Source organism: Carcharhinus amblyrhynchos, chromosome 15 (assembly GCF_965287045.1).
Source record: "Carcharhinus amblyrhynchos chromosome 15, sCarAmb.v2.hapA, whole genome shotgun sequence".
NCBI classification, from domain to species: Eukaryota; Metazoa; Chordata; class Chondrichthyes; order Carcharhiniformes; family Carcharhinidae; genus Carcharhinus; species Carcharhinus amblyrhynchos.
The window spans coordinates 66590503-66618013 of record NC_137338.1 but is presented as its reverse complement, the minus strand read 5'-3'; the positions used below and the strand labels follow the sequence as shown (position 1 = coordinate 66618013).

The following is a 27511-nucleotide window of genomic DNA, read 5'->3' as shown; positions in this document are numbered from 1 at the left end:
GTATGTTTGAGTTTATAAACTCGACTGCTTTTGGTGGACAGAGTGGTGAAGAAGGCACTTGGCATGGTCAGAAGGTGTACAAGACATTGGTAAGGCCACATTTGGAATACAGTATACATTATTCCAAGTGTGTTATATTGACAATGGTATATTGATTTACATCACACCATAGGACAGAGGAGTGGACAGAGGAGCTATGAACCTGTACCCCTAGATCTCTTTGTTCTGTAACTCTCCCCAACACCCTACAATTAACTGTGTAAGTCCTGGACAGTGAAGAAAGTTATCTCCAATTGCAATGGGATCTTGATCAATTGGGCCAATGGGCTGACAAATGACAGATTGAGTTTAATTTAGACACATACGAGGTGATGCATTTTAGTAGATTGAACCAGGGCAGGACTTACTCAGTTAATGGGAGGGCATTGGGGAGAGTTACAGAACAAAGAGACCTAGGGGTACATATTCATAGCTCCTTGAAAGTGGAGTCACAGGTGGACAGAGTGGTGAAGAAGGCATTTGGCATGCTTGGTTTCATCAGTCAGAACATTGAGTACAGCAGTCAGAATGTCTTGTTGAAGTTGTACAAGACATTGGTAAGGCCACGCTTGGAATACTGTGTGCAATTCTTGTCACCCTCTTATAGAAAGGGTATTATTAATCTAGAAAGAGTGCAGAAAAGATTTACTGGATGCTACTGGGACTTGATAGATTGAGTTATAAGGAGAGGCTGGATCGACTGGGGCATTTTTCTCTGGAGCGTGGGAGGCTGAGAGATGACCTTATAGAGGTCTATAAAATAATGAGGGGCACAGATCAGCTAGACAGTCAATATCTTTTCCCAAATGTAGGGGAGTCTAAAACTAGAGGGCATAGGTTTAAGGTGAGAGGGGAGAGATACAAAAGTGTCCAGAGGGGCAATTTTTTCACACAGAGGGTGGTGAATGTCTGGAACAAGCTGCTAGAGGTAGCAGCAGAGGCGGGTACAATTTTGTCTTTGAAAAGCATTTAGATAGTTACATGGGTACGATGGGTATAGAGGGATATGGGCCAAATGTGGGCAACTGGGATTAGCTTAGGGGTTTTTAAAAAAAAGGGCAGCATGGACAAGTTGGGGCAAAGGGCCTGCTTCCATGCTGCAAACTTCTTTGACTCTATATCCTAGTCCTCTAGAACTGAATGCTAACATTGAATTTGCCTTCCTAACTGCCAACTAAACTTGCACATTAACCTTAAGAGAGTCCTGAACCGGGATTCCCAAGTTCCTTTGTGCTCGAGATTTCTGAAACCTTTCCTCATTTAGAAAATAGTCTATGTTTCTATTCTTCCTACCAAAGTGCATTACCTCATACTTTCCCACATTGTTTTCTATTTGCTACTTCTTTGTCCACTCTCCTAGCCTGTGCAAATCATCCTGCAGCTTTCCCGCTTCCTCAATACTACCTGTCCCTCTACATATCTTTGTATCATTCGCAAATTTAGCAACCATGTCCTCAGTTCCATCTTCCAGATCATTAATGTGTGTAGTGAAAAGTTGTGGTCCCAACACTGACCCCTGTGGAACATCACTAGTCACCTGTATCAGAGGGTAGTTAAGAGTCAATGACATTGCTGTGGATCTGGAGTCACATGTAAGTCAGACCAGGTAAGGATCGTACATTTCCTGCCCTAAAATGAGATTAGTGAACCAGATCATATAACAATTGATGCTAATTACATGGTCACCATTACTGAGACTAACTTTATATTCCATCTTTATTATTGACTGAATTTAAATTCCACTAGCTGCCGTGATGGGATTTGAACCCTTCACTTGGGATAATTCATCTGGGCCTCTGCATTATTTGCCCAGTCACCATGCAACAGTATCCTCAATTATGCAAGTGCATTATATTATTGTACCATCACACTGCTACCCTATTGTGTAACATTATTCATCACATTACTATCATGTTACAATGTTAGAGGATTATAGAATCATAGAGCCCTACAGTGCAGAAAGAGGCCCTTCGGCCCATCGAGTCTGCACCGACCACAATCCCACCCAGGCCCTACCCCCATATCCCTACGTATTATACCCACTAATCCCTCTAACCTCCACTACCCTGGACACTAAGGGGCAATTTCTTAGCATGGCCAATCAACCTAACCCACACATCTTTGGACTGTGGGAGGAAACCGGAGTGCCCGGAGGAAACCCACGCAGACACGAGGAGAATGTGCAAACTCCACACAGACAGTGACTTGAGCCGGGAATCGAACCCAGGTCCCTGGAGCTGTGAAGCAGCAGTGCTAACCACTGTGCTACCGTGCCGTATTAACCTATTACAATGTGCAGTTGTACTATCAATTTTTTAGAAAATCTTTTAAAGTTTACATTTTTATAACTCGAACTGGTTTGTTGGATTACAAAACGGGGTGCCTGTTACTTTATTTTGACCAGGTTTCAGCATTTTGACACAGCGGCCATCTTGGCTCTTCTTGCAAAAAGCACAGGAAATGAAGAGTGTGCCTGAGCTGAAGATCCTGACTCCCTTGGAGGAGAGGCCCTTGGGGCTCACAGGGGGAGGGACAGGATAGGCCGACATGGACAGTGAGGTTGGCCTGTGACAGAAGTGAGGAACCACTGCACCTTCATCCAGATGACAAGTCTCCAGAGAGTTTTTAAGTGCCCAACCCTTGACCTTGTCACGGACTAAAACCATGTTCCTTGCCTTGCAATGAGTGTCAGCGATCAACTAGCAGAACACCCCTCATCCACCCTCAACAGGACCTCGGAGATGTCTGAGGAGGATACCAAAGATACATCACATCTATCGCCCTCACCATCCACCATTGCAGAGACAATCATTTCGGTGGGCGGAATTAGCAGACAGACTTCTGGTGAGCACCACACAGAGTCTCTGATGCACATTAGGTGGAGATAGGAACATTCCAGAGCTCGGGCAGTCAGAGATCTATTGGATCCCAGCACAAAGCTGTGCTCCACCCAGATGCCGAGCCTTTGGACATGTTCATCCCTCAGCTACTGGGGATGCAAAATTAGGGTCGGAAATCCAGGCAGAGTTGTCAGCGACATTCCTGCGATTGCAAGGTCGTTTGGAGGAGCCTTCAGTCGCAGGAGATGTTGCCAGTACTCCATGGACCCAGGTCAACACTGCAAAAGCAGTGGAAAGTCGGGGCAAGATGACGGAGCCATGACTGGTGAACTCCAACGCATGGCTCAGTTTCTCACGACCATTGCTGAGGCATTTGAAAGCATGGTGCAGACACAGAGGGCCATTGCTGAGAGGGTTGGATACTCTGGTGCAGACACAGAGCACCATTGCTGAGAGGGTTGGATACTCTGGTGCAGACACAGAGAGCCATTGCTGAGGGGTCCAAGACCATAGTGCAGACACAGAGGACCATTGTTGAAGCATGGTGCAGATCTTGTTGAACCTCATATTGTTGGGTTTCCACGACTGGCATCGCCAGATGATGCTGACTCCTCTGGAGCTCACTCCAGCTGCCCCTCTTTTCCATGGAATAACCCAGAGGCCCACGGGCAACCTAAAGGAAGTGGAAGAGCTGGAAGCCATCCCAGAGCTTTCCACCCACGAGATTCTGGAAGTGACCAGACCACCTGAATCCTCCTTTCCTGCTACTAGCGCTTCTCAAGGGCAGTGGCAGAACTGGGTCAGATGGCAACATCAGAACCACCCACCAGGTTCAGGCACTCCAGAGGACACCCACCAAGAGCATCTCAGGCAGCAGGCCGTGGAAGGCTGCAGGCCGCCTCCATATCTGACGTGCGTCCTGGGAACACACCTGAATGTGGTGGCAGAGTATTTTAGGGACCTGGAGTGACCACGAGTGAAGTTAGGAGTGAATATCATTTGATTTGACAATATCGTTTGTCAAATCAAAAGTTGCCTTACTTAAAGCTATTATTGTTCATGATTTTAACGCCTCACTTCCTTTTACCCAGTGCGATAGGCCCTGACACCGATATAAGACAAGTGGTAAGGCCACTCAAGAGTAACATACATCCTGGAAGGACTCTGTCATTAATCAGTGAATCCTAATCCCTTATCACCCTCTACAGCTATAGGAAAAGGGATGTGACCCAACTCTCACTCCAACATGAGAAGGGGAGCAGTGTGCTGGCAGTAGACAGACACACAGGAGTCAGGCATAAACAAAACCTGAGGAGCATCAGATCTTTCTTCACTGCGAGTCCTCATCATCCTCCTGCTGAATATTTAAGGTGTTCCATTTAAGGTGCTGGGGAGCAGGTACAGAGGAGATGTCAGGGGTAAGTTTTTCACTCAGAGGGTGAGTGGAATCAGCTGCCGTCAGTGGTGGTGGAGGCAAATTCGATAGGGTCTTTTAAGAGACCTCTGGATGAGTACATGGGACTTAATACGATTGAGGGTTATAGATAGGCCTAGTAAGTAGAGATGTGATTGGTGCAACCTGTGGGCCAAAGGGCCTGTTTGTGCTGTAGTTTTTCTATGATTCTATGTTCTATGAACATGCACAAGGACAACCCAAGGCCAGCAACCTATGGAGATGTTTCTACAGCGGGCACCCTCTCATGGTCACGGAGAGGGGTCAAGAAGGCCTTGTGGATGAGTGTGCAAATTGAAAAGCGATGAGGGAATCCCTGGTCCTCCGGCCCATGAGAACCCTCGCTGCTGCCTACCCTCCATCTTCTAGCTCCTCCTCTGGCTCTCCCTCCACTCCCTCCTGAACATCCTCCTAATCAGAGGAAACACTCCGCTCCTGGTCTTCATTGAGGATGTCACCCCACTGCTGCGCTAAGTTGTGGAGGGCACATGATGATGGGGGAGACCCTGTGGGAACTATATGGAAGGGTTTCCCCACCTCCTGACCTGCACATCCTCACCGGCTCAATTCGCCCTCTATGTTCTTTTGTTCTTTTTTGTTATATCACTGAATGAGTGGCACACTGGTTAAGAAGACATCTTCTCAAGAGCAATTGGGACGGGCAATAAATGCTGGGCCCGGACTGCGATACCCACATCCCATAAGATGAATAAAAAATCCTCGAGATCATGAGTGTAGCGATAAATTAACCTTCCCCTTTTAAGTAAAAATGATCTGATAATTTTAAATTGAATTTTTTTGAGTTGATCTATTATTGTCACATGTACAATGGAAGTATTGTTTTTCTTGGATAAGAACAAACATGTACACACAAACAGTATGTAGGGGCAACTTTGGGGAAACAGCTTTTGAAGGGGCTGTGAGCTGATATTGGTTATCAGTGTGTTATACTACTGTGTGTTTTTACATGAATACACTGCTCACTACTACAAAACCAGCTGCGATCTCTGTAGCTTTGATACCGTATTGGAATGGAATAGAAACCGAAAATACTAACCTGATATTTGTGTTCCCATAAATACTGGAGAGTTATTTCCTCGACTAAATTGGCTCTGCAGAGTTTGGATCCAAAGGTCTTTTGAAGCATTTGGATAAGGTATTCGTGGTTTGAATCCTGCATTTCATAGTAATGATTGAAATCCAGAAAGATCACCTCTTTAGTGTGAGCTGCCAAGAAGTTGTTGATTTCTACTAGACCGTCATGAACCTTGCTTCCAAACAAGCCATGAATGAAATAAAGCTCGTCCTCTTCTCCAGGTTTGGTGGAAACTCGAAGGTCAAAGTAGCGAATGCCAGCCTCCAGCTGCTCCCGGAAAGTCAAGCTTTGTGTCACCGACCACTTCTTCATCATCTTCTTCCAGAAGGATCGGAAAATTCCAGCCAGGTGCCTCACCACGACCGGCTGATCTGGCCCAACGGGCGATTTCTCATCTATCCAGAAACTGAAGGAATCGTGAGATCCTGAAAGGAGAACACGGGAAGCAGGAGAAAATTTAGTGACTGTCCTCGAAACGCTTCACTCACTCTCGACCTACTTGTTTGCACTGTGTACTTGTATTGGCCATTAACTTTTACTGGCTGATAAGCAGGCAAATTCCACCCAATTCCACACACACAAACTAAATGGAAAATGTTAATGCAATAGCAAACTCAAACAAAAAGATGCGACAAAAATAATTGACCAGAGGAATTAAGAAGCCTGCCAATTTCTGTGCTGCCTCTGTCCTGCATTGTGCCTGACCTCGCCAGATCATATAATGGTTAGAATGTAGAAGGAGGCCATTCATCCCATCAGGCCAATATCCAGTGCGCTCACACCACATCCACAGGGGGACCAGGTTTCTAAAGCCCAGCTCAATAGAGAGAAGTGCAAATCACAGATGGATCTGTAATACCATCACCCTGAGACTCTGAGCTGTACTCCTGCCTAGAGAGACCCATGGCCAGGAGTGCTGTTAGAACATAGAACATAGAACACTACAGCACAAACAGGCCCTTCGGCCCACGAGTTGCGCCAATCACATCAACACCTACCAACCTACAGACCTATCTATAACCCTCAATCTCATTAAACCCCATAAACTCATCCAGAAGTCTTTTAAAAGACCCCAGCGAGTTCGCCTCCACCACCACTGACGGCAGCCGATTCCATTCACTCACCACCCTCTGAGTGAAAAACTTACCCCTAACATCACTTCTGAACTTCCCTCCCTGTACCTTAAATCTGTGTCCTCTCGTAGCAACCATTTCAACCCGGGGAAATAGCCTCTGAGAGTCCACCCTATCTATTCCTCTCAACATTTTGTAAACTTCTATCAGGTCGCCTCTCAACCTTCGTCTCTCCAGGGAAAAGAGTCCCAGCTTCCTCAACCTAACTTCATAAGGCATGCCTCCCAGTCCAGGCAACATCCTTGTAAATCTCCTCTGTACCCTTTCAATAGCTTCTACGTCTTTCCTATAGTGAGGCGACCAGAACTGCGCACAATACTCTAAATGAGGCCTGACAAGGGTCTTATAAAGTTGCAGCATTACCTCCCGACTCCTAAACTCAATCCCTCGATTAATGAAGGCCAGTACACCATACGCCTTCTTGACCACCTCCTCCACCTGCGAGGCCGATTTAAGAGTCCTGTGGACCCGGACCCCTAGATCCTTCTGCTCTTCAACACTACTCAGACTTCTGCCCTTGATAGTGTACTCGTTCATCCCGTTGGTTCTGCCAAAATGGACGACTACACATTTATCCGCGTTGAAGTCCATCTGCCACTTCACCGCCCAGTCCTGCATCCTATCTATGTCCTGCTGCAACTTTTGCCATCCTTCCAGACCATCCACAACACCACCGACCTTCGTGTCATCAGCGAACTTACTTACCCATCCCTCCACTTCCTCATCCAGGTCATTTATGAAAATGACAAACAACAAGGGTCCCAGAACAGATCCTTGAGGCACTCCGCTGGTGACTGACCTCCATTCAGAAAAAGCCCCATCCACAACCACTCTCTGCCTTCTGCAGGCAAGCCAGTTCTGGATCCACAAGGCCAAAGGCCCTTGGATCCCATGCCCTCTCACCTTCTCAAGAAGTCTTGCATGGGGGACCTTATCAAACGCCTTGCTGAAGTCCATGTACACTACGTCCACGGCACTTCCTTCGTCAATGTGTTCAGTCACATTATCGAAGAACTCAACTAGGCTTGTAAGGCACGACCTGCCCTTGACAAATCCATGCTGACTATTCCTGATCATGTCAAACCTCTCCAAATGTTGTTCTGATGGTGTCCGGTGCAATTAAGGTCTTTGCAGCTTGGGGCTTCCAAATTAAAGAAATTGCAGCCCATTTCACCATTCAAACTACCAAAACGTGCCAGGTCTTCCTGAGGAGGGAGCGCTACTACCCCAGAGCTTCACACATGCAGCAGTATAGCTACCATCTGGTCTTAAATGTTCAATCCCAGACAGCATCCTGGTGAATCTCCTCTGCGCCTTGATCAACTGGGCCAGTAGGCTGACGAATGGCAGATGGAGTTTAATTTAGACAAATGCGAGGTGATGCATTTTGGTAGATTGAACCAGGGCAAGACTTACTCAGTTAATGGTAGGGCACTGGGGAGAGTTACAGAACAAAGAGATCTAGGGGTACAGGTTCATAACTCCTTGAAAGTGGAATCACAGGTGGACAGAGTGGTGAAGAAGACATTCGGCATGCTTGGTTTCATCAGTCAGAACATTGAATACAGGAGTTGGGATATCTTGTTGAAGTTGTAAAAGTCATTGGTAAGGCCACACTTGGAATACTATGTACAGTTCAGGTCACCCTATTATAGAAAGGGTATTATTAAACTAGAAAGAGTACATAAGAGATTTACTAGAATGCTAGCAGGACTTGATGGTTTGTGTTATAAGGAGAGGCTGGACAGACTGGAATTTTTTCTCTGGAGCGTAGAAGGCTGAGGGGTGACCTTATAGAGGTATATAAAATAATGAGGGTCATTGATCAGCTAGATAGTCAATGTCTTTTCGAAAGAAAAGACACTTCTTGGGAAAATGTCTTTTCCCTAGACATTTTGTCTAAAATGAGGGAGTCTGAAACTAGAGGGGAGAGGGGAGAGATACAAAAGTGTGTCCAGAGGGGCAATTTTTACACAGAGGGTGTTAGTGCCTGGAACAAGCTGCCAGAAATAGTAGTAGAGGCGGGTACAATTTTGTCTTTTAAAAAGCGTTTTGGACAGTTATATGGGTAAGATGGGTATATGGGCCAAGTGCAGGCAATTGGGACGAGCTCAATGGTTTAAAAAAAAGGGCAGCATGGATAAGTTGAAGGGCCTGTTTCCATGCTGTAAACCTCTATGCCTCTACAACATCTACCTGCATGCTAATTATTATCCACTGTACCTGCATACTAGTTATTATGCACTCTTCCTGTGTGCTAGTTATTACCCACAGTACTTGTATGCTACTTATTAGCTGCTGTACCTGCATGCTAGCTATTACTCGCTGTGCCTACATACTAGTTATTACCTGCTGCACATGCACTCTAAAATGTCCACCTTCTCTGCAGTAACAATACAATGGTTATCTTCTGATTTAAAACACAGTGCCCAGTAACTCAAATTGTAGCTCATCTCATGGCTCTAGCAGTTTAATTATCCTCTTGATAGATCCTGTTTTTGTGTAGCTAATGTAACCAGACTGTGTGAGTTTGCAGTTGGTACAACATTTTAGAGGGGATTTGTTTTCCAACTTCCAGTTGAATCATGGCTTTAGAATAGCTAAAGGTTCAGTAGAGCATTAAAGAGCTTCACATGTGAGACACACACACACCATCGTACTGTTTAAGTTTACTTATTAGTGTCACAAGTAGGTTTATATTAACACTGCAATGAAGTTACTGTGAAAATCCCTAGTCGTCACACTCCAGCGCCTGTTCGGCGCCCGTCTAGTGAATGTTGAGAGGTTACTGTCAATGCATGAAGCACAATACCTAAATGTCAGAGAAGCTGCTGACTGTATAAATTATCATGATCAGAAGCAACTTTACAAGGCTACACCTGCCAAAAAAATTCAACTCTGTGCATTAAGGAAATAATAGCTATCCAATTTGTTAGAAGACTTTTTGTTTGTTTATTAATTTCACTGGGAGCCTGTAGGCTGACTGATGTGACAACCACTTCAGGCTGTAGTTTTCACACGTACAGTTTGAATTCAAACCTGCAAACCAGGCAGTTTGAATTTCATGGCAGGAAAAAGCTGATATTGCACAAGAGGATTCATCTTTAGGGCCCAGTAGGTTTGGGAACAATTAATTTTATGAAAATGACTGTACAACCATAATATTGCATGAACATTACTGTATTATTACAAATCTCACAGGGAACTCATACCCTCTCCCTGCCATTTCTATCATGTGAGCTTTATCCCATGCTCCTCCTGAACCCATCCCTGTAGATTCCAAATACTCGAGCCAGCTGTCTCCGTTTGGATGGTCTAACCCTTTGATGGTGGCCTTATTGAAACATATAAGATGATTAGAGGTTTAGATAGGGTGGACAGTGATAGCCTTTTTCCTCGGATGGAGAAAGCTAGCACGAGGGGGCATAGCTTTAAATTAAGGGGGGGTAGTTATAGGACGGATGTCAGGGGTAAGTTCTTTACCCAGAGGGTGGTGAGGGATTGGAATGCCCTGCCTGCTGCAGTTGTAAATGCGCCAAGTTTGGGGGCGTTTAAGAGATCCGTGGATAGGTTTATGGATGGTAAGGGTTTGGTTTAGGTTAGAGGGTCATTGTTTTTTAACTGGTCGGCGCAACATCGTGGGCCGAAGGGCCTGTTCTGCGCTGTAATGTTCTATGTTCTATGTAACTATTCTATAGAATCTCAGCCAATGGAGTAGTTTGAACTCAGTATGAATACCATTAATATGGAATCTCTCAGTCAGGATTTGAGGGCTCATGGAATATGCAGCCTTCCACTGAAGGCCTCAAACAAAACAAGAAATAAGCCTGAAGAATCAACAACTTCTTAATGTTAGCTGACAACAGATTTGACCATCATGGAACCATACATTTAACAGCCAATGGTGAGCAGAGACCTGCACTCATGCACAGCAGGGCTGGCCTGGTCAGGGAATGATAGACTAGGTAGCGGTATAACTCAGGTCTACTGACTCACTATACAAGGAAGTATCTGGGTCTTGGTGATGAGTACACATTGCCAACAATTTAGCCTAATCTTCAACTCTCTCAAAGATATGGGGAATTAAGGCTCCCTCACAAAAGTGACAAGAGAAACAATTAAGATAGAAAAGACAGTCCTCCTGATCCTACAGGAGACAGATTAACTCCTCTGGTGGCTTCTCTTCCTGCAGGGATCTGACTTCGCTTGCTCCTTTTCCCCATTGCTGTCCCTTGCTGAGATTATCCATATATAGTTCACCGATGACATCTGATCCTCGTTCTCCCAGGCTTGCCCTCCCCCCCACAACTTTATCCATGATTCCATATATTTACTATGGCAAATCCACCAAACCTACACAACCTTGGACTGTGGGAGTGAAGGAGGGTAATAGTATGAAAGCTCCTCATTTTAAATTTATTATAATAAGGTTAAGGTAAAGATTGAAAGATGCCTCATTTATAGAATAGGGATTCACCATGTGCCTAATACAATATGCAATGGTATTGTCTGTATAACCATAATTTAACCAAGTATTGTGAAATTAAACTGTATTCTTAATGTGTTTCGTAAACCTTGGCCAATGGGTGACCTAACTGCTCAGCTTGACAGGAAATAGACAGTTGTAGACAGACCAAATTCTTTTGAGAAAATGAAGTATAGAGAGAGCAGTTCTCCTTATCAGCTTGAATCAGGCAGCTGCAAGTTAATCTGGGCTTTGGAATGTGTGGGGGGCTCTTTTAAGGCACCAAACAAGTAAACAAACTCAAATTAACTTAGGGACAAATTAAAAAGGGCAGCCCCCCCCACCCCCAAAAAGGAAGGGGGGACAGCCCGAACAAAAGCAAAGTCTAAAGGAAACTTAAAACATAAGAACATAAGAAATAGGAGCAGGAGTAGGCCATCTAGCCCTTCGAGCCTGCCCCGCCATTCAATAAGATCATGGCTGATCTGAAGTGGATCAGTTCCACTTTCCCGCTTTCTCCCCATAACCCTTAATTCCCTTGACTATCAGAAATCTATCTGCCCGTGACTTAAATATATTCAACGAGGTAGCCTCCACCACTTCAACGGGCAGAGAATTCCAGAGATTCACCACCCTTTGAGTGAAGAAGTTCTTGCTCAACTCCGTTCTAAACTGCCCCCCCCCGCAACTTATTTTGAGGCTGTGCCCTCTAGTTCTGTTTTCCTTTCTGAGCGGAAAGAATCTCTCTACCTCTACCCTATCTAGCCTCTTCATTATCTTGTAAAACATTATATCAAAGTGTGATTGTTGGGGTCTATAATGCACCCCAGCCCCTGCGGTGCCCAGCAGGCACGGAAGGCATCAACTGCGCTTGGAATGTGTGGGAGTGCATTAGCTTAGGGTTAGTGAGGTTGGTATGGTTTCTCTTACTGATAATGGGACTGGATAATGGGACTAGCAATAAATTTAACTCCCATTACCAATTAAAATTTGCAGGTGATAGCAATATCCTTGAATCTACCAAGTTTATGTGGTTAGGTGTCCTAATAATGGTCTAGTGAGCTTCTAATCCTGGTGATAGGTAGATTTTTATTGGCTAAAGTAATAATGTGTAACATTGTATTTTGAACGCTCCAGTTTGGGTGACAAGCTGAGCAGGAAATTGAAGTGTTCCGGAGAGTATATCAATCTCACACTTATACTGTTACGGCAGAAACAGTAGCTGGTGCTTGCTGACTATCTTTTCTCCTGATGCATGCATTAATAAACTTCTTTTTGCTCTTAAACACATGCTATCTTTCATGGTCTCTGCATCAATTGAGATCAGCTGAGGACAAGACCTCCACAGAGGGCCATCCTGGAAAATTCTTTTCAACTTGGCGCTGTGAGCAAGGGTCCAGAGGCGAGACATGTTCCTGAAAGGTAGGTGAGTACCTTTCTTTAAAATACCACCCGGTAGTTAGGGGGTTACATGCCTGGCAGCCAGAAGCCGTAAGTTGAGTATATTAGATTGGGGAAGAGGTGTGAAAGCAGTATGTATTTAATGTAGGGGACCAAGGGCGGGCTCTCAAATCCCACTTACGGAATAGAGCGATAGAAGTTGAGCCACATGAACAAAGAGGACATTTGAAGAGAAGCTATGCTTAAACATAGGGGGGATGGGGACAGACTCTCGGATCCTCTACGCAGCAGAGCAAAGAGCAACGTAGCAGGCCACCATCAAAGGGTTAGACCATCCAAACGGAGACAGCTGGCTCGCGTATTTGGAACCTACAGGGATGGGTTCAGGAGGAGCATGGGATAAAGCTCGCATGATAGAAATGGCAGGGAGAGGGTATGAGTTCCCTGTGAGATTTGTCAGAGAGAGGGAGAGAGTGAGTGAGACCAAAGAAGAGAGTTAAAGGCTAAAGAAACAAGCAGGGAGCCAGCTTTCTGTGTCAGAGAGATCAGCAGTGGTAGTGAGATGAGAAGCCACAAGACAGTACTGAGCAACATCGGTTCCAGGGAGGCCAAGTGGGGATCAGATAATAGTATGATTCAAATGGTAGGGTAAAGAGTGGAAAGATATGAAAGAAGATGATAACTAAGGGGTACGTGCAGAAACTTCAGAGGCAGGACAGAAGGCTGGTGGAAAGGCCAGTCCAAACATCGGGCTGAGATGGCAGCTGCCACGCTGAGAAACTACCTCCAGTTGGAGGTGAGAAATAAACAGGCTGCCAATGCTAAGGCAGCAAAGAAGAAACATAAATCCCCCCTGAGGAGGAATGGTAGTGGGACAATCAATCCCTCAGTAACTTCTCCAGCAATGGGAGTGACTGGGGGAATGAAATCAGGAAAGGCAGTTCAGGGTGTTGGGAAGGATGTAGCCCTTCCCGTTAATATGGCCCCAATTCAAACTATAATAACAGGTTGTGCGGACGGAGAAGGGGAACCTATGGCAATTACAAAAGAAATGCCACTGATAGTGGCAGAGAAATAGATATAGATGACAAATAAGTCAAGGAACAGTACTTCAATGTATGAGGGATTTATTAGACTGTCTGCATTTTCTCAAAAAGCAGGTAATCACACAACAGCAGCACAGAGATTGGACTAAGCTGGCAGGAGAGAGTACTCCTAAGTAGTCTACACTAGGAGATAAGGTCATGGTGAAACTCATGACAGACAGAAAGGGATTAGGAACTCGCTGGGAAGAGCTTTTTGTTGTGGCGGTTACAGGGCAGACATGCACCCTGATTAATGAGAAGTCTGGCCCGCAGTGGAGACATCCCAGTGAGAAACGCCAAGAGGGCAAACCTGACCCAGTGACTGAATGATTTATTATAATAGCAGAAGCAGAGAGAATCTCATTAGATCAAGTTTGTCCTGATTACTAATTTAAGGCCTTAAGGCACTCTGAATTATATTACAGATTAGACGCCAGCGAAAATAGCTGGAACTCTACAACGACAACTACAATCAAAGTACAGTTCCATCAAGACTGAACGGACATCCCCCAAAGGAGAAGCAAGTCAAGTTGAGAGTGAGTACAAAGTGTGGCATGGTGATCATACAAGTTTTGTTGTTACTTCCTGACATTGACCAACAGTTATGTCCGACTGTAAGACAGAAGTCGTAAAGACTGTTATAATGAACGTATGTGTTTATGTCGTTTTAGTATTGAATGTACTGATGTTGGCTGAAGTAGTACCATTATCTAGAGAGACCTGTGTGAACACTTATCTATATATGGTACACACATGCAAAGATGATGAACCAGTCAAAGTGTTGGGTTTGTTCATATATTCTCAGCCATGCATGAGAATACCTTTGCAGCCAACACTGACATGGTCAAAGCTGATAATGGCAGATCAGGTATCTCAGGAGACTAGGTCTCCTGGAGACCACATACCATGATTTGACTACAGAGAGATGTGGAGAAAGTTCCATAACAGTTGGGAGCGTGCTGGAAGATCCTAATCTGATTTTGAAATAGTCAAACCCAAAACCAAAAGGGACTGACTGTGTAGAGAATCTGAAAGGTCCTGGGAAGAATTTAGGGATAAGTAAAGGCAACTATAAATTGGGTCAGAATAGCTGGGTCTACTCTAACCCACCCAAAGAGAAACAATCATGTAACATATATTACTACTTTAAAGGAGGCAACGCTTAACCAACACTCAATGGTACCTATTGGATCTGTGGAGAAAAAGCATATCCTTGTCTCCTATTGAATGGATGGGGTTGTGTTACCTTGGATATATGCTCCCTTACATATCACACACCCACAAACTCCCTCCCTTGCCAAGACATCAATGAGCTATTTCAGAAACAGACCAATTCTTTGACATACCGTTTCTAGCTATGGAATGGCTAAAACAATGCGCAAGGTTATGAGTTTGCACTCCATTTTGGAACAAGTTGCCAATGACACAGTTTTGCCATGTGCCCTGTGGTGTTTCAGCATTGGATTATGTCTTGGCAGAGAGGGGTGGGACATGTGGAGTGATTGGGTCAGAGTGTTGAACTTACATACCAGATAGTTCAGAAAACATAACTAACCTGACTGCCCACCTCAGAAAAGAGGTATCGAAACTTAAACACCATTGTCTACCTTGGATGAATGGCTATCAGGATATATTTATGATGATCTAGGCATTGATGGTACTTGTCAATGTAGTTAAGTGTGCCTGTGCAAGGCTGTCCAAGTTCAAAGGAGGGATGGCAGTTAGGTTGAGCAAGAAAGGATACAAAGGACCAGTCATCCTCCAGGATGTAGGATAAGTATTGGGACACAACTATTTTGTGGCCTTATCTTAGGTCAGCCAAGGGCCAAAAGCGGGGACCAAAGGAGGTATAAAAGCTCCTAATTTTAAATTACTATAATAAGTAGACTAGGTTAAGGTAAGGATTACAAGGTGCCTTATATATAGAATAAGGAGTCACCCATGTGCCTAATACAATACACAAGGGCATTGTCTGTATAACCACAATTTAACCAAATATTATGAAATTAAACTATATTAAAGAACAGTACAGCACAGAGACAGGCCCTTTGATTCTAAACCTGTGCCAATCACATTTATCCATCTAATCAACTCTTGTATCCCTTGATTCCCCATTTGTTTATCTGCCTATCAAGATAAGCATATAAATGTTGCTAATGTAACTGCCTCAACCACGTATTGGCAATGCATTCCAGGCCTCCATTACCGTCTGTGTAAAAAGAAACTTCCCCACACATCTCCACTGAACCTCTCCCCCCCCAACCCTATCTTGAATTTGTGCCTCCTTTTAATTGTCATTTCTACTCTCGGAAGAAGCTTCCAACTGTTCACCCTATCTATACCTCTCATAATTTCATAAACTTCTACCAGGTTGCCCCTCAGCCTCCATCTTTCCAGGGAAAACAATCCCAGTTTACTCAATCTCTCATTATAGCTAATGCCCTCCATACCAGGCAACATCCTGGTAAACCCCTTTTTGCACTCTCTCCAAAACCTCCACGTCCTTCTGGTTGTGTGGTAACCAGATTTGGAGACAGTATTCCAAATGTGGCCTAACCAGTGTTTTATACAACTGTAGCATAATTTGCCAACTTTTATACTCAGTGCCCTGTCCAATAAAGGCAAGCATGCCATATGCTTCCTTTACCACCTTTTCCACTTGTGCTGCCACTTTTAAGGATCTGTGGACTTATACTCTCAGATCTCTGTGTGTCTATGCTCCTGATGGTTCTGCCATTTATTTTATAGCTCCCACTTGAATTAGATCTACCAAAATGCAGCAACCTCACATCTGTCAGGATTAAATTGCATCTGCCATTTCTCCGCCCAATTTTCCAGTCTATCTATATCCTGCTGTATTCTGACAATCTTCATTGCTATCCGCAACTCCACCAATCTTAGTATCATCTGCAAACTTGCTACTCAGACCAGCTATATTTTCTTCCAAGTCATTTATAAAAATTACAAACAGCAAAGGTCCCAGCACTAATCACTGCAGAACACCAGTAGTTACAGACCTCCATTCAGAGAAACATCCTTCCACCCCTACCTCTGTCTTCTGTGGTCAAGCCATATTCTTAATGTGTTTTGCAAACCTTGGCCAATGGGCAATCTAACTGCTCAACATGATGGGAATTAGACAGCGGTAGACAGACCAAATTCTTTTGAGACAATGGAGTATAGAGAGGGCAGTGGATGAATGATCTCCTAATTCTGGTGATAAGTAGAGTGTTATTAGCTAAGAGAATAATGTGTAATATTGTAGCTGGACCCTCCAGTTTACATAACAAGTTGTCTGGGAAATCGAAGTGTTCAGAAGAGTATATCAATCTCACACTTGTACTGTTACGGCAGAAAGTGTAGCTGTTGCTAGCTGACTATCTTTTCTCCAGATGCATGCATTAGCATAAACCTCTTTCAGCTCTTTAACCGCATGCTGTCTTTCGGGGTCTCCATATTGGTTGAGTTCAGCTGAGCATCCCCCCTCCCCCCGCCCCTCCGAAGGGTCACCCCAGAAAGTTCCTCTTACAGGGAGGAAACCGGATCACAGGGTAGAAACTCACAAAGACAATGGCAGGACATGCAAACTCCACACAATCACCCAAGGCCGGGATTGAACCCGTGTCCCTGACACTGGGAGGTAGCAGTGCTAGCCGCTGTGCCACCCATAATGTCAAAATGGCTGCAAACTCTGTCCTCTGCCCTTGGCTCAACTCTGATCACTTGCCAGAGGTGTCATCCTCCCCCTCCTCCCCAGCCACTCTCCCGGATTGTTCACTACTCTGATCACCAGCACCGCGAGGAGAAAAGACAAGAGGCCAGGAACCACACCAACCCAATCATATAGCTGCTTCTGCCTCCAAGGATGAGGATACAGGCTATCCAAAGAGTGAGGCCAATCCCACTTAGAGGTTGTCATTATTACTGTCTTGTCAAATACATTGTTACAGTTAAAAGAAACAGGCGATGGATATTAATTGTCTTTGAGCGCATATAAATAGGGGACAGACTGCAAGGCCTTGAAAATGTTGTCAGCCCTAGAAATGACATTTAATTTAATTAGATACATTTCCTTTACAGTTTTGGTTTTGTTACAGCACCACATCAGGAGTTCTTAGTTCTGTTACTGTGATTTTACTTAACTGGTTTCTTGTGTTTTTCAAAAGAACTGGGGAATAGCTGGGGTGAATGGGAGGACGGCTGTGAAACTGAACAAGTCAATATAAATAAGGGATGGCTGAGACACCAGATTGAATGGAAGGAGACTGAACAAGTCAAACTCTGTAAATAATGAAAAGCTCATTGTCTCTATTCTTGCTTCACCAATCAACTTGGATCACCTAACAGTCACCGTCAAATTATTAGGCCGGTGTGTCTAAAGGAAGACAACTCTCTGCAGCCATAGCTCTCAAGTCCCAGGACTAAATGTAAATTAATGCTCATACCATTCAGGTGCCCAGAACAGCAAACCTTGATTTAGTTAGTGGCTTTAATGCAGAATTATGTCCCTAAGAGGATTCACAGGAATGTAATCTGACAAGGGGATCATAGAATCCGACAGTGCAGGAGGCCATTCGGCCCTCCAGGCCTGCCCTGCAACAATTCCACCCAGACCCTATCCCCATAGCCCCACGTATATACTCTGCTAATCCCTCTGACACAAAGGGTCAATTTTGCATGGCCAATCTACCTAACCCGCACTTCTTCGGAGATATTAGAATAAATGACCAAAAGGTCTCAAAGGAAGAATGGGAAGTGACAAAGAGGTTTAGAGAGGACATTTTCAAGCTTAGGCCCCTGACAGCTGAAGGCAAGGCCACCAATGATGGAGCAAAATGCACAAGAGGCCAGAATTGGAGTTCTCAGAAGGGTGCGCAGATGAAGAAGGGCAGAGATCATGGACGGATTTGAACATACGGATGAGCATCTCCAATCCTACTGGGAGGTCAGCGAGTTCAGTGGGGAATGGTGAATTGGACCAGGTGTGGTTCAGGACAGCAGAGCTTTGGATGGTTAAGGGGAGTAGCCTTGAAAACACTGGAATAACTGCCTGTCATTTTTCTAACAGTGATAATCAATACAGCATTTAAAATAATTCATCCTACATCATTTATATCTCATCCTATAACAGTGAGACAATTGGTTAAAATATTGCTTAAAAATACTGATTCACTGAAGAATAAAAATGTAATTCTTAATGAAGAATCTACACCAGCACAATACACAATGTGTGATAAATGAAGTGTACAGGTTACACAGAACACAGCTAAGAATGTGGGAAGGTCATACAGTGCCCCAGTATTTCAGACACATCAAATGGCAAAGTGAGAGGACAATGTCATGGTTTTCAAACAGGTTTCAGGAAGAGGTTCGGACAGAAAGGGTCTGACTGTTGAGGCACCAACTCAATCTCAATGATCTATAAACATGAGGCCAATGAAAGACGGACAGAACACAGATCTGTAGCTTCTTCCTTAACAATCCATTTTATCCGAATTATAGCTGGATTTTCAATTGCCTGTTTGGGAGGGGGTAGCAGGGAGGGGTGTGGGCAAGGGACAGGGTTTGAACATTGCCTTCCTGCGTGCCACTGCCCATGAGACAATTTTTACTTTCCAGAGGGCCTGCGGTGGGAGCCGAAATTTGTTCAATTCCAAGTTACTGTCCCTCAAGCACCTTACTGAGCTCCTCATAATTCAATAACCTTTCACCGCAAGATAACAAAGAATCCATCTGGCTTTGCCTTAAAACTAGGAAGGGGAATCTAAAACTAGAGGGCATCGGTTTAAGATGAGATACAAGAGGGTCCAGAGGGGCAGTTTTTTCATTACGAGGGTAGTGAATGTCTGGAATGAACTGCCAGAGTAGTAGTAGAGGCACGTACAATTTTGTTTTTTAAAAAGCACTTACACTTAAAAAGTATAGAGGGATATGGGCCAAACGCAGGCAACTGGGACTAGTTTAGTGGTAAAACCTGGGCGGCATGGACAAGTTGAGCCTATGACTGCTTTAACATACAAAAAGACATCGCAGTTTGCACTATATCAGCTGTCTGAACGTGTTTGCAGTTCCTAGAGTATTCCAGAGCAGATGGCCATTGCTTTAATGACACCACTCAATGTGGGATTTAGATAATCTCATTTCTAATTGCTTCTGACAACACCAAATGTGTCATCTGCAAAAATAGTTTCAACAAGACAGCCAATAAGAAACAAAGCAATTAAGAAGTATTTTCAAGCAAAGCGTTAGAAATTTCTTTGTGCAAACATTAAACCACATTTACACCCATGACATCAACTTTAGTTAAGACATTTTTGATTCCAAGAACAACTGATATTTATATAGCATTTTAACTTAATGAAATATCGCAAGGTGCTTCCCAAGAACAGAGGACGCTGGAAAAGCTCAGCCGCTGACTGCTTTTATCAGGAGAGAAACAGAGTTAATGTTTCGAGTCTGACAAAATTCTGATGATGGGTCAATGACTTAAACATTAACTGTGTTTCCCTCCTGATAGAAGCTGCCAGACCTGCTGAGTTTTTCCAGCGTTCTCTGTTCATGTTTCAGATTACAGCATCCATAGTATTTTGCTTATATAATAAAGCATGCTGACCCATAAAAAGATATTCAGTCAGCTAATCAAAAACTCAGTCAGAGAGGCAAGTATTACTGAGCGTCTTAAAGGGGGGAAAGTGAAGTGGAGAAGTATAGGGGAGGAATTCCAAAGCTTTGGGCCTCAGAAACTGAAGACACAGCTACCAATGAGAATGTCCAAGAGGTCAAAATTAGAGGAGCGCTGATATCTCAGAGGGTTGTAGGCTGGAGAAGATTACAGAGGCAGGGAGGGCTGCAGCCATGGAGGGATTTGAGAACAATTTTAAAACTAAAAACATTGATTAACCAGGAGAAAATTAAGCAAGTTAACTTCTTCAAGAAAGTATGGGTCAACAGAGAGTGATTCTGAGTAACATCCTAACTGATAAGGAAGAAGAATTGAGCACCAATGATGAAGGACATGTATGTCTGGGCATTTGATGCGCCTGTCACACATTCATATAGTCTGTCACACATACATACACTCTATGTAAGATACCGACAGGATTCACATAGTACAGATACACAAATCAATAAAAGTACTGGCATAGTTTAATGAACTTGTACACAACCTTGCTTAAGCTGGACTTGGATGGGACAAGGCATGGAATAGGCGTGGAGGAAAGGCCAGGGGAGAGTTGGTCATGGTCAGGAGGCCATGCGGGGTATGCGGGCTTGCAGATTAATAGAGCTATGGAGGTTGCTGACTGGAGAGCCTGACAGCAGCAGCTGCCAGGGGGACAATCTGAATCAAGGTGGCAGGAGTATACACGAGCAAACAAACATACAAATTAGGAGCACGAGCCAGTTCCTTGATTCTGTTTTGTCATTCAATAGAATCATGGCCCTCAATAACCTTTGCCTCCTTTGTTAGTCAAGAATCCCTCTACCTCCAAAATACTCAACGACCCTGTCTCCACAGCTCTTTGGGAAAGAGAGTTCCAAAGCTTCACAATCCTCAGAGAAAACATTTCTTCTCATCTCCCGCTTCAACCAAAGACCATTTATTTTTAAACTGTTCTAGTCTTCGCATCCACTCAGCACACACCCTGTCAAGTCCCCTCAGGATCTTGTATGTCTCAATAACATCAACTCGATTTCTTCTCATCTCCAATGGACACAGGCCCAACCTGTCTTCATAGGATAACCACCCCCGACCCGCCCCTCTCCCCCAAACCACCCCATCCCCAGACCTGGAAGTCAATCAAGTGAACCTTCTCTGGACTGCTTCAACTTTATCTATATAGTTTCTTAAATTAGGAGCCCAAAACTGTACACAGAACTCTAAAGATGGCCTCGCCAATACCCTGTACAACTGTAACAAAACATTGCTACTTACATTTTCTATTCCCCTTGCAATAAGCACCAACATTCAATTTGCCTTGGCAGGGAAGGGGGAATTAGAATATTGAATTTGATGATCAGCCATGGTCAAAATGAATGATGCAGCAGGCTCAAAGGGCCAAAAGGCCTACTCCTACTGTATGTTTCTATGCCTTCCTAATCACTTGCTGCACTTGCATACAACTTTTTCCTAATTCATGCACCAGGACACCTAGATCTCTCTGTATCTGAGTTCTCCAATCTCCCTCCATTTAAACAATATACTGTTTTATGTTCTTCTGGTCAAAGTGGACAAGTTCACATTTTCTCAAATTACACTTCATTTGCCATTTTTTTTCCACTCACTTAACCTATCTCCTTAACATAACTCCTTATGCCCTCTTCACAACTTACTTTCCAATCTATTTTTTATGTCATCAGCAAATTTAGCAACTGTACATTTCGTCCCTTCGTTAAAGTCATTGATATAAATTGCCGATAGTTGTGGTCCCAGCATGGATCCCTGTGACACTCCGCTTGCCACATTTTGCCAACCAGAAAACCACTCATTTATCCCGATTCTCCATTTCCTGTTTGGTAACCAATCCTCTCCTGTATTACCCCATACACAATGAGCTCTTATTTTGCATAATAACCTTTGTGCAGCACCTTGTCAAATGTCTTCTGGAAATCCCAGTACAGCATATCCACAGGTTCCCCTTTATCCATGTTACTTGTTGCATACTCAGAGAAATCTAATAAATTAGTCAAACATGATTTCCATTTTGCAAAACCATGCAGACTGCCTGATTACATTGGGTTTTCCCATGTATCCTCCTTAAGAAGAGATTCCAGCAATTTCCCTATGGTAGATGTTAAGCTAACTGGCCTGTAATTTATTGCTCTCTATCACCTGCCTTTCTTCAATCGAGGTGTCACATTTGCTATTTTCCAATCTGATGGGACCTTTCTGGAATCCAGGAATGTTGGAAACTTAAAACCAATACATCTACAATCTCCAAAGTCACTTCATTTAACACTCTACGATGAAATCTTATTGAAATGGGTGGCACAGTGGTTAGCACTGCTGCCTCACAGCACCAGGGACCCAGGTTCAATTCCAGCCTCGGGTCACTGTCTGTGTGGAGTTTGCATTTTCTCCGCGTGGGTGTCCTCCAGGTGCTCTGGATACCTCTCACAGTCCAAAGATGTGCAAATTAGGTTGATTGGCCATGCTAATTTAAGCCTAGTGTCTGGGAGATTAGGAGGGTAAATGTGTGGGGTGGTGGGGATAGGGCTTGGGTGTGATTGTGGTTGATAGAGATTCAACAGGCTGAATAGCCTCCTTCTGTACTAGGGACCTATTATTCTATGAAATCTGTCAGGACCTGGGCACTTAGACTTCCAATGTTTTTCTCAGTACCGTTCCCGAGTAATTGTACTTGATTTTAACTTCCTCCTCCTTTTTCACTTCCTGCTTCAGATTTATTTCTGTTACGTGTCCTCTCCAGAAAATATCTGTTCAATTGATCCACCATTTCCTTATTTACCATTATTAATTCACAATTCGGTCTCTGTGAGGCTAACTCAGACCTCACTGAATCCATTCCCTTTTAATTTCCTGCAGAAACTCTTATCATTTTTATATTTTTAGCTAACTTCCTCTCGAACTCTAATTTCTCCTTCTTTCTTAATCTTTGAAACTTTCTTTGCTGTTCTTTACATTTTGTCCAATCTCCTGGTCTGACACACACCTTTGGATAGCTGTTTTTTCTTTCAGTTTGATACCACCTTTTTACTTACAGAAAAACCAGCTGGGTTTCCCAGAGGGGGAAGTAGCTATGGACCTGTCAGTGCACTGATATTTAAACACATTCAGCAGCATTCATTTACGTTAAATATAGGCTGGACAAGACTTCTGATTGGTTGCACTGGAGGACAGAACATAGCCAGCAGTTTGTCAGGAGTGTATAATTTAATTCAGTCAATTGTAGAGTGAATCCAGGGCCTAGCAACATGTAATCTCACAGGATCATGGAGCACAGATTGCCAGTCGACTGCTCACATAACATAAATTCACACACTCCCAAATTCAGACACTTCGAACATTCACAGACACACACTCCCAAATTCAGACACTCACACTCGAACACGCCCATTCCCAAGTTCAGGAACACACACACACACTCCCAATTTCAGACACTCACACTCTGAACACACACATTCCCAAGTTCAGACACTCACACTTTGAACACACACACACACACACACACACACACAGACATATTCCCAAATTCAGGTAACACACACATTCACCGGTTATACACAGATACAGGCGCACACATTCACAGCCCCAAGTTCAGGGAACAGACACATTCACACTCTGGGCTCCTGACCTTTGCCCTCAGAGTTCCTGCTCTTTGCCCTGTGACATCCTGACCATCTCCAGACTGTAACCAGATGTTAGAAAACGTGTTTCAGACAGAAGTGATTGTGTTCTGACACAGACGCTGCATGTTGGTGTCTGTGCTGAATGATGGCTTGTACATCTTGCAATTAATCATGCCAGGAACTATAACCAGACTCAGACTGCTGGATTTAAAGGTTTAAATTCACTCCTCAGTGTACAAATGGTACAAAAAAAACAGAAGTTGCATCAACATTACAAAACAGATTACCTGGTTATTTGCCTCATTGTTTTAACAGGATCTTACTGTGTGAAATGTTTCCAACATTATAGCCCCATTGATCAGAATCTGGACTGAACTAGCTAAATAAATACTGTGGTTACCAAGCAGCTCAGAGACTGGGAATCCTCCAGAGAGTAATTCACTTCCTGACTCTCCAAAGCCTGACCACAACGCACAAGTCAGGAGTGTAATGGAATACTCTCCACTTTCCTAAGGACAGGTGAATTAGGAACAGGAGTAAACCATTCAGCTCCTTAAGTCTGATCCACCATTCAGTAAGTTCATGGCAGATTTGACTGTGGTCTCAACACTGCATTCTCTCCCATTCCTGATAATCTTTCACCTCCATGCTTAGCAACAATCTATTCACCCTGCCTTTAAAATTTTCAACGTACACGCCTTCATCTGGGAAGAGTTCCAAACATTCACAACCTGCTGATGAAAGAAAATATCCTCATAATGTATTGAGAAGCCTGATCCCAGTCCCCAGACACAACATCCACCCCCAGACACAACACCCAGCCCCCAGACACAACACCCAGTCCCCCAAACCCAGCCCCAAACTCCACCCAGCCCCCCCAAACCCAGCCCCCAGACACAACATCCAGTCCCCCAAAACCCAGCCCCCAGACACAACACCCAACCCCCCCAAACCCAGCCCCCAGACACAACACCCAGTCCCCCAAACCCAGCCCCAAACACCACCCAGCCCCCCCAAACCCAGCCCCTAGCCACAACACCCAGCCCCCAGGTACAACATCCATCCTCAGACACAACACCCAGTCCCCCAAAACCCAGCCCCCAGACACAACACCCAGCCCCCCAAAACCCAGCCCCCAGACACAACACCCAGTCCCCCAAACCCAGCCCCAAACACCACCCAGCCCCCCCAAACCCAGCCCCCAGACACAACACCCAGCCCCCCCAAACCCAGCCCCCAGACACAACACCCAGCCCCCCAAAACCCAGCCCCCAGACACAACACCCAGTCCCCCAAACCCAGCCCCAAACACCACCCAGCCCCCCCAAACCCAGCCCCCAGACACAACACCCAGCCCCCAGACACAACACCCAGCCCCCAGACACAACATCCAGCCCCCCCAAACCCAGCCCCCAGACACAACACCCAGCCCCCCCAAACCCAGCCCCCAGACACAACACCCAGCCCCCCAAACCCAGCCCCAAACTCCACCCAGCCCTCCAAACCCAGCCCCCAGACACAACACCCAGCCCCCCAAAACCCAGCCCCCAGACACAACATCCACCCCCAGGCATAACATCCATCCTCAGACACAACACCCAGACACAACACCCAGCCCCTCAAACCCAGCCCCAAACTCCACCCAGCCCTCCAAACCCAGCCCCCAGACACAACACCCAGCCCCCCCAAACCCAGCCCCCAGGTACAACATCCATCCTCAGACACAACACCCAGACACAACACCCAGCCCTCCAAACCCAGCCCCCAGACACAACAAACACCCAGTCCCCCAAACCCAGCCCCAAACTCCACCCAACCCCCCCAAACCCAGCCCCTAGCCACAACACCCAGCCCCCAGGTACAACATCCATCCTCAGACACAACACCCAGCCCCCCCAAACCCAGCCCCCAGACACAACACCCAGCCCCCCCAAACCCAGCCCCCAGACACAACACCCAGCCCCCAGACACAACACCCAGCCCCCCCAAACCCAGCCCCCAGACACAACACCCAGCCCCCAGTCTGCCCAAACCCAGACACAATTCCCAGACGCTCCCAGACACAGCCAGACACACCCCCAGCCCACCGGGCACAAACCCAGATAAACCCTTAGCCTCCAAACCCAAAGCAGACCCGACACAACCCAGGTTAAACTGCGATCCCGGATCCCGATCGCCTGCCCGAATCCGCTCCCCCAGGCTGAGTGGGATCTTGCTGTTCCGGTTCCCCCTTACCTGGCACGGCCAGATTGGCGAGGGGCAGGGCGCTGAGTGAGTGCGGCAGGTTCCCCATCCAATCGGCATGGGGAGAGCCCGGGCCCCGCTCCGCAGCCGGAGCTGCGTCCTGCTCCTGGGGTGACAGTGAGCCCCGGAGCTGTAACATCGCCCGGACAAGCCAAGTCCAGCTAGACCCGGCCATCAGTGTCTGCAGCCCGGACCCAGCACACAGAGAGAGGAGCTACACTCTCACCCAGACACTGACACAGAGAGGGAGATAACACAGAAATGGAGCGACTCTGACACCTTGAGACAAGTGCACCTCCCACTCTAATCCTCTAATCCTATTAGACTCTGTCCCAAAAGGATTACATTGCATCTCCCATTCTCCACTCAAATACTGCCCATCCACAACTACAGCGAACAATACCCATCTCCCCTGCTATATTCAATAGGAAACAAACTCTACTGTCTATCTGCTCCTGCTTTTTTATATATATATGCCTCGACTTGGTTTCATTCATTTGTCAAAGGGACGAAGAAGTTAAAACAATCACTAGATCGGAAGTAGGTGAAAAACTCATGGGATTTAAGGCCAACAAAGTCCCCTGGTCTGTATCCCAGGGTCTCACAATTGGTGGCTAGTGAGACAGTGGATGCCTTTGTTATAATCTTCCAAAATTCCCTGGATTCTGCTGAGGTCCCAATGGATTGAAAAACTACAAATGTAATATCTCTATTCAGGAAAGGCTGGGAGACAGGAAGCAGGAAACTGTAGGGCAGCTAGCTTGACGTCTGTCATTGCGAAAATGCTGCAATCTATTGTTAAGGAGGTGTAGCAGACCATTGAATTCCAAAGGAAAACATCTAAGTGGAGGATTCACCATTTGTGGTTAACCAAAACAAAATAAGCATTAAACTTAAAGAAAAAGCATACGATTGTGCCAAGACAGTTGGCAGGTCAAAAGATGGGACAGAATATAAATAAAAGGTTTTTATTTACCAACGAAGGTTGGTGGTGTTGTAGATAGTTTGGACGGATGTCAGAGGTTGCAGCGAGACATACATAGGATGCAAGGCTGGGCGGAGAAGTGGCAGGTGGACTTCAACCCGGATAAATATGTGGTGCTCCATTTTGGCAGGTCAAATGGGATGAAGGAATATAATATCAAGGGTAAGACTCTTAGCAGGGTAGAGGATCAGAAGGACCTTGGGGTCCAGGTCCATAGGACTCTTAAATCGGCCTCGCAGGTAGAGGATGTAGTTAAGAAGGCGTATGAAGTACTGGCCTTCATCAATTGAGGGATTGAGTTTCGAAGTCGGGAGATAATGTTGCAGCTTTAAAAGACCCTCTCTTGGAATACTGTGCTCAGTTCTGGTTGCCTCATTACAGGAAGGACGTGGAAGCTATTGAAAGAGTGCAGAGGAGATTTACAAGGATGTTGCCTGGATTGGGTGGCATGCCTTATGAGGA

The 27511-nt window shown here is 45.2% G+C and overlaps 1 protein-coding gene across 1 annotated transcript in view; it reads right to left on the bottom strand.

The window, feature by feature from the left end:
• Window positions 1-26403, bottom strand: part of plcxd2 (phosphatidylinositol-specific phospholipase C, X domain containing 2) — a 45080-nt gene extending 18677 nt beyond the window's left edge. The window contains exons 1-2 of the mRNA XM_080204106.1: window positions 26056-26403; window positions 5390-5853 (exon numbers count right to left, since the gene is read on the bottom strand). Coding sequence (XP_080060232.1) covers window positions 5390-5853; window positions 26056-26239 — 648 coding nt within the window. The 5' untranslated portion in view covers window positions 26240-26403. The remainder of the gene's footprint in view (window positions 1-5389; window positions 5854-26055) is intronic.
• Window positions 26404-27511: the final 1108 nt, after the last annotated feature.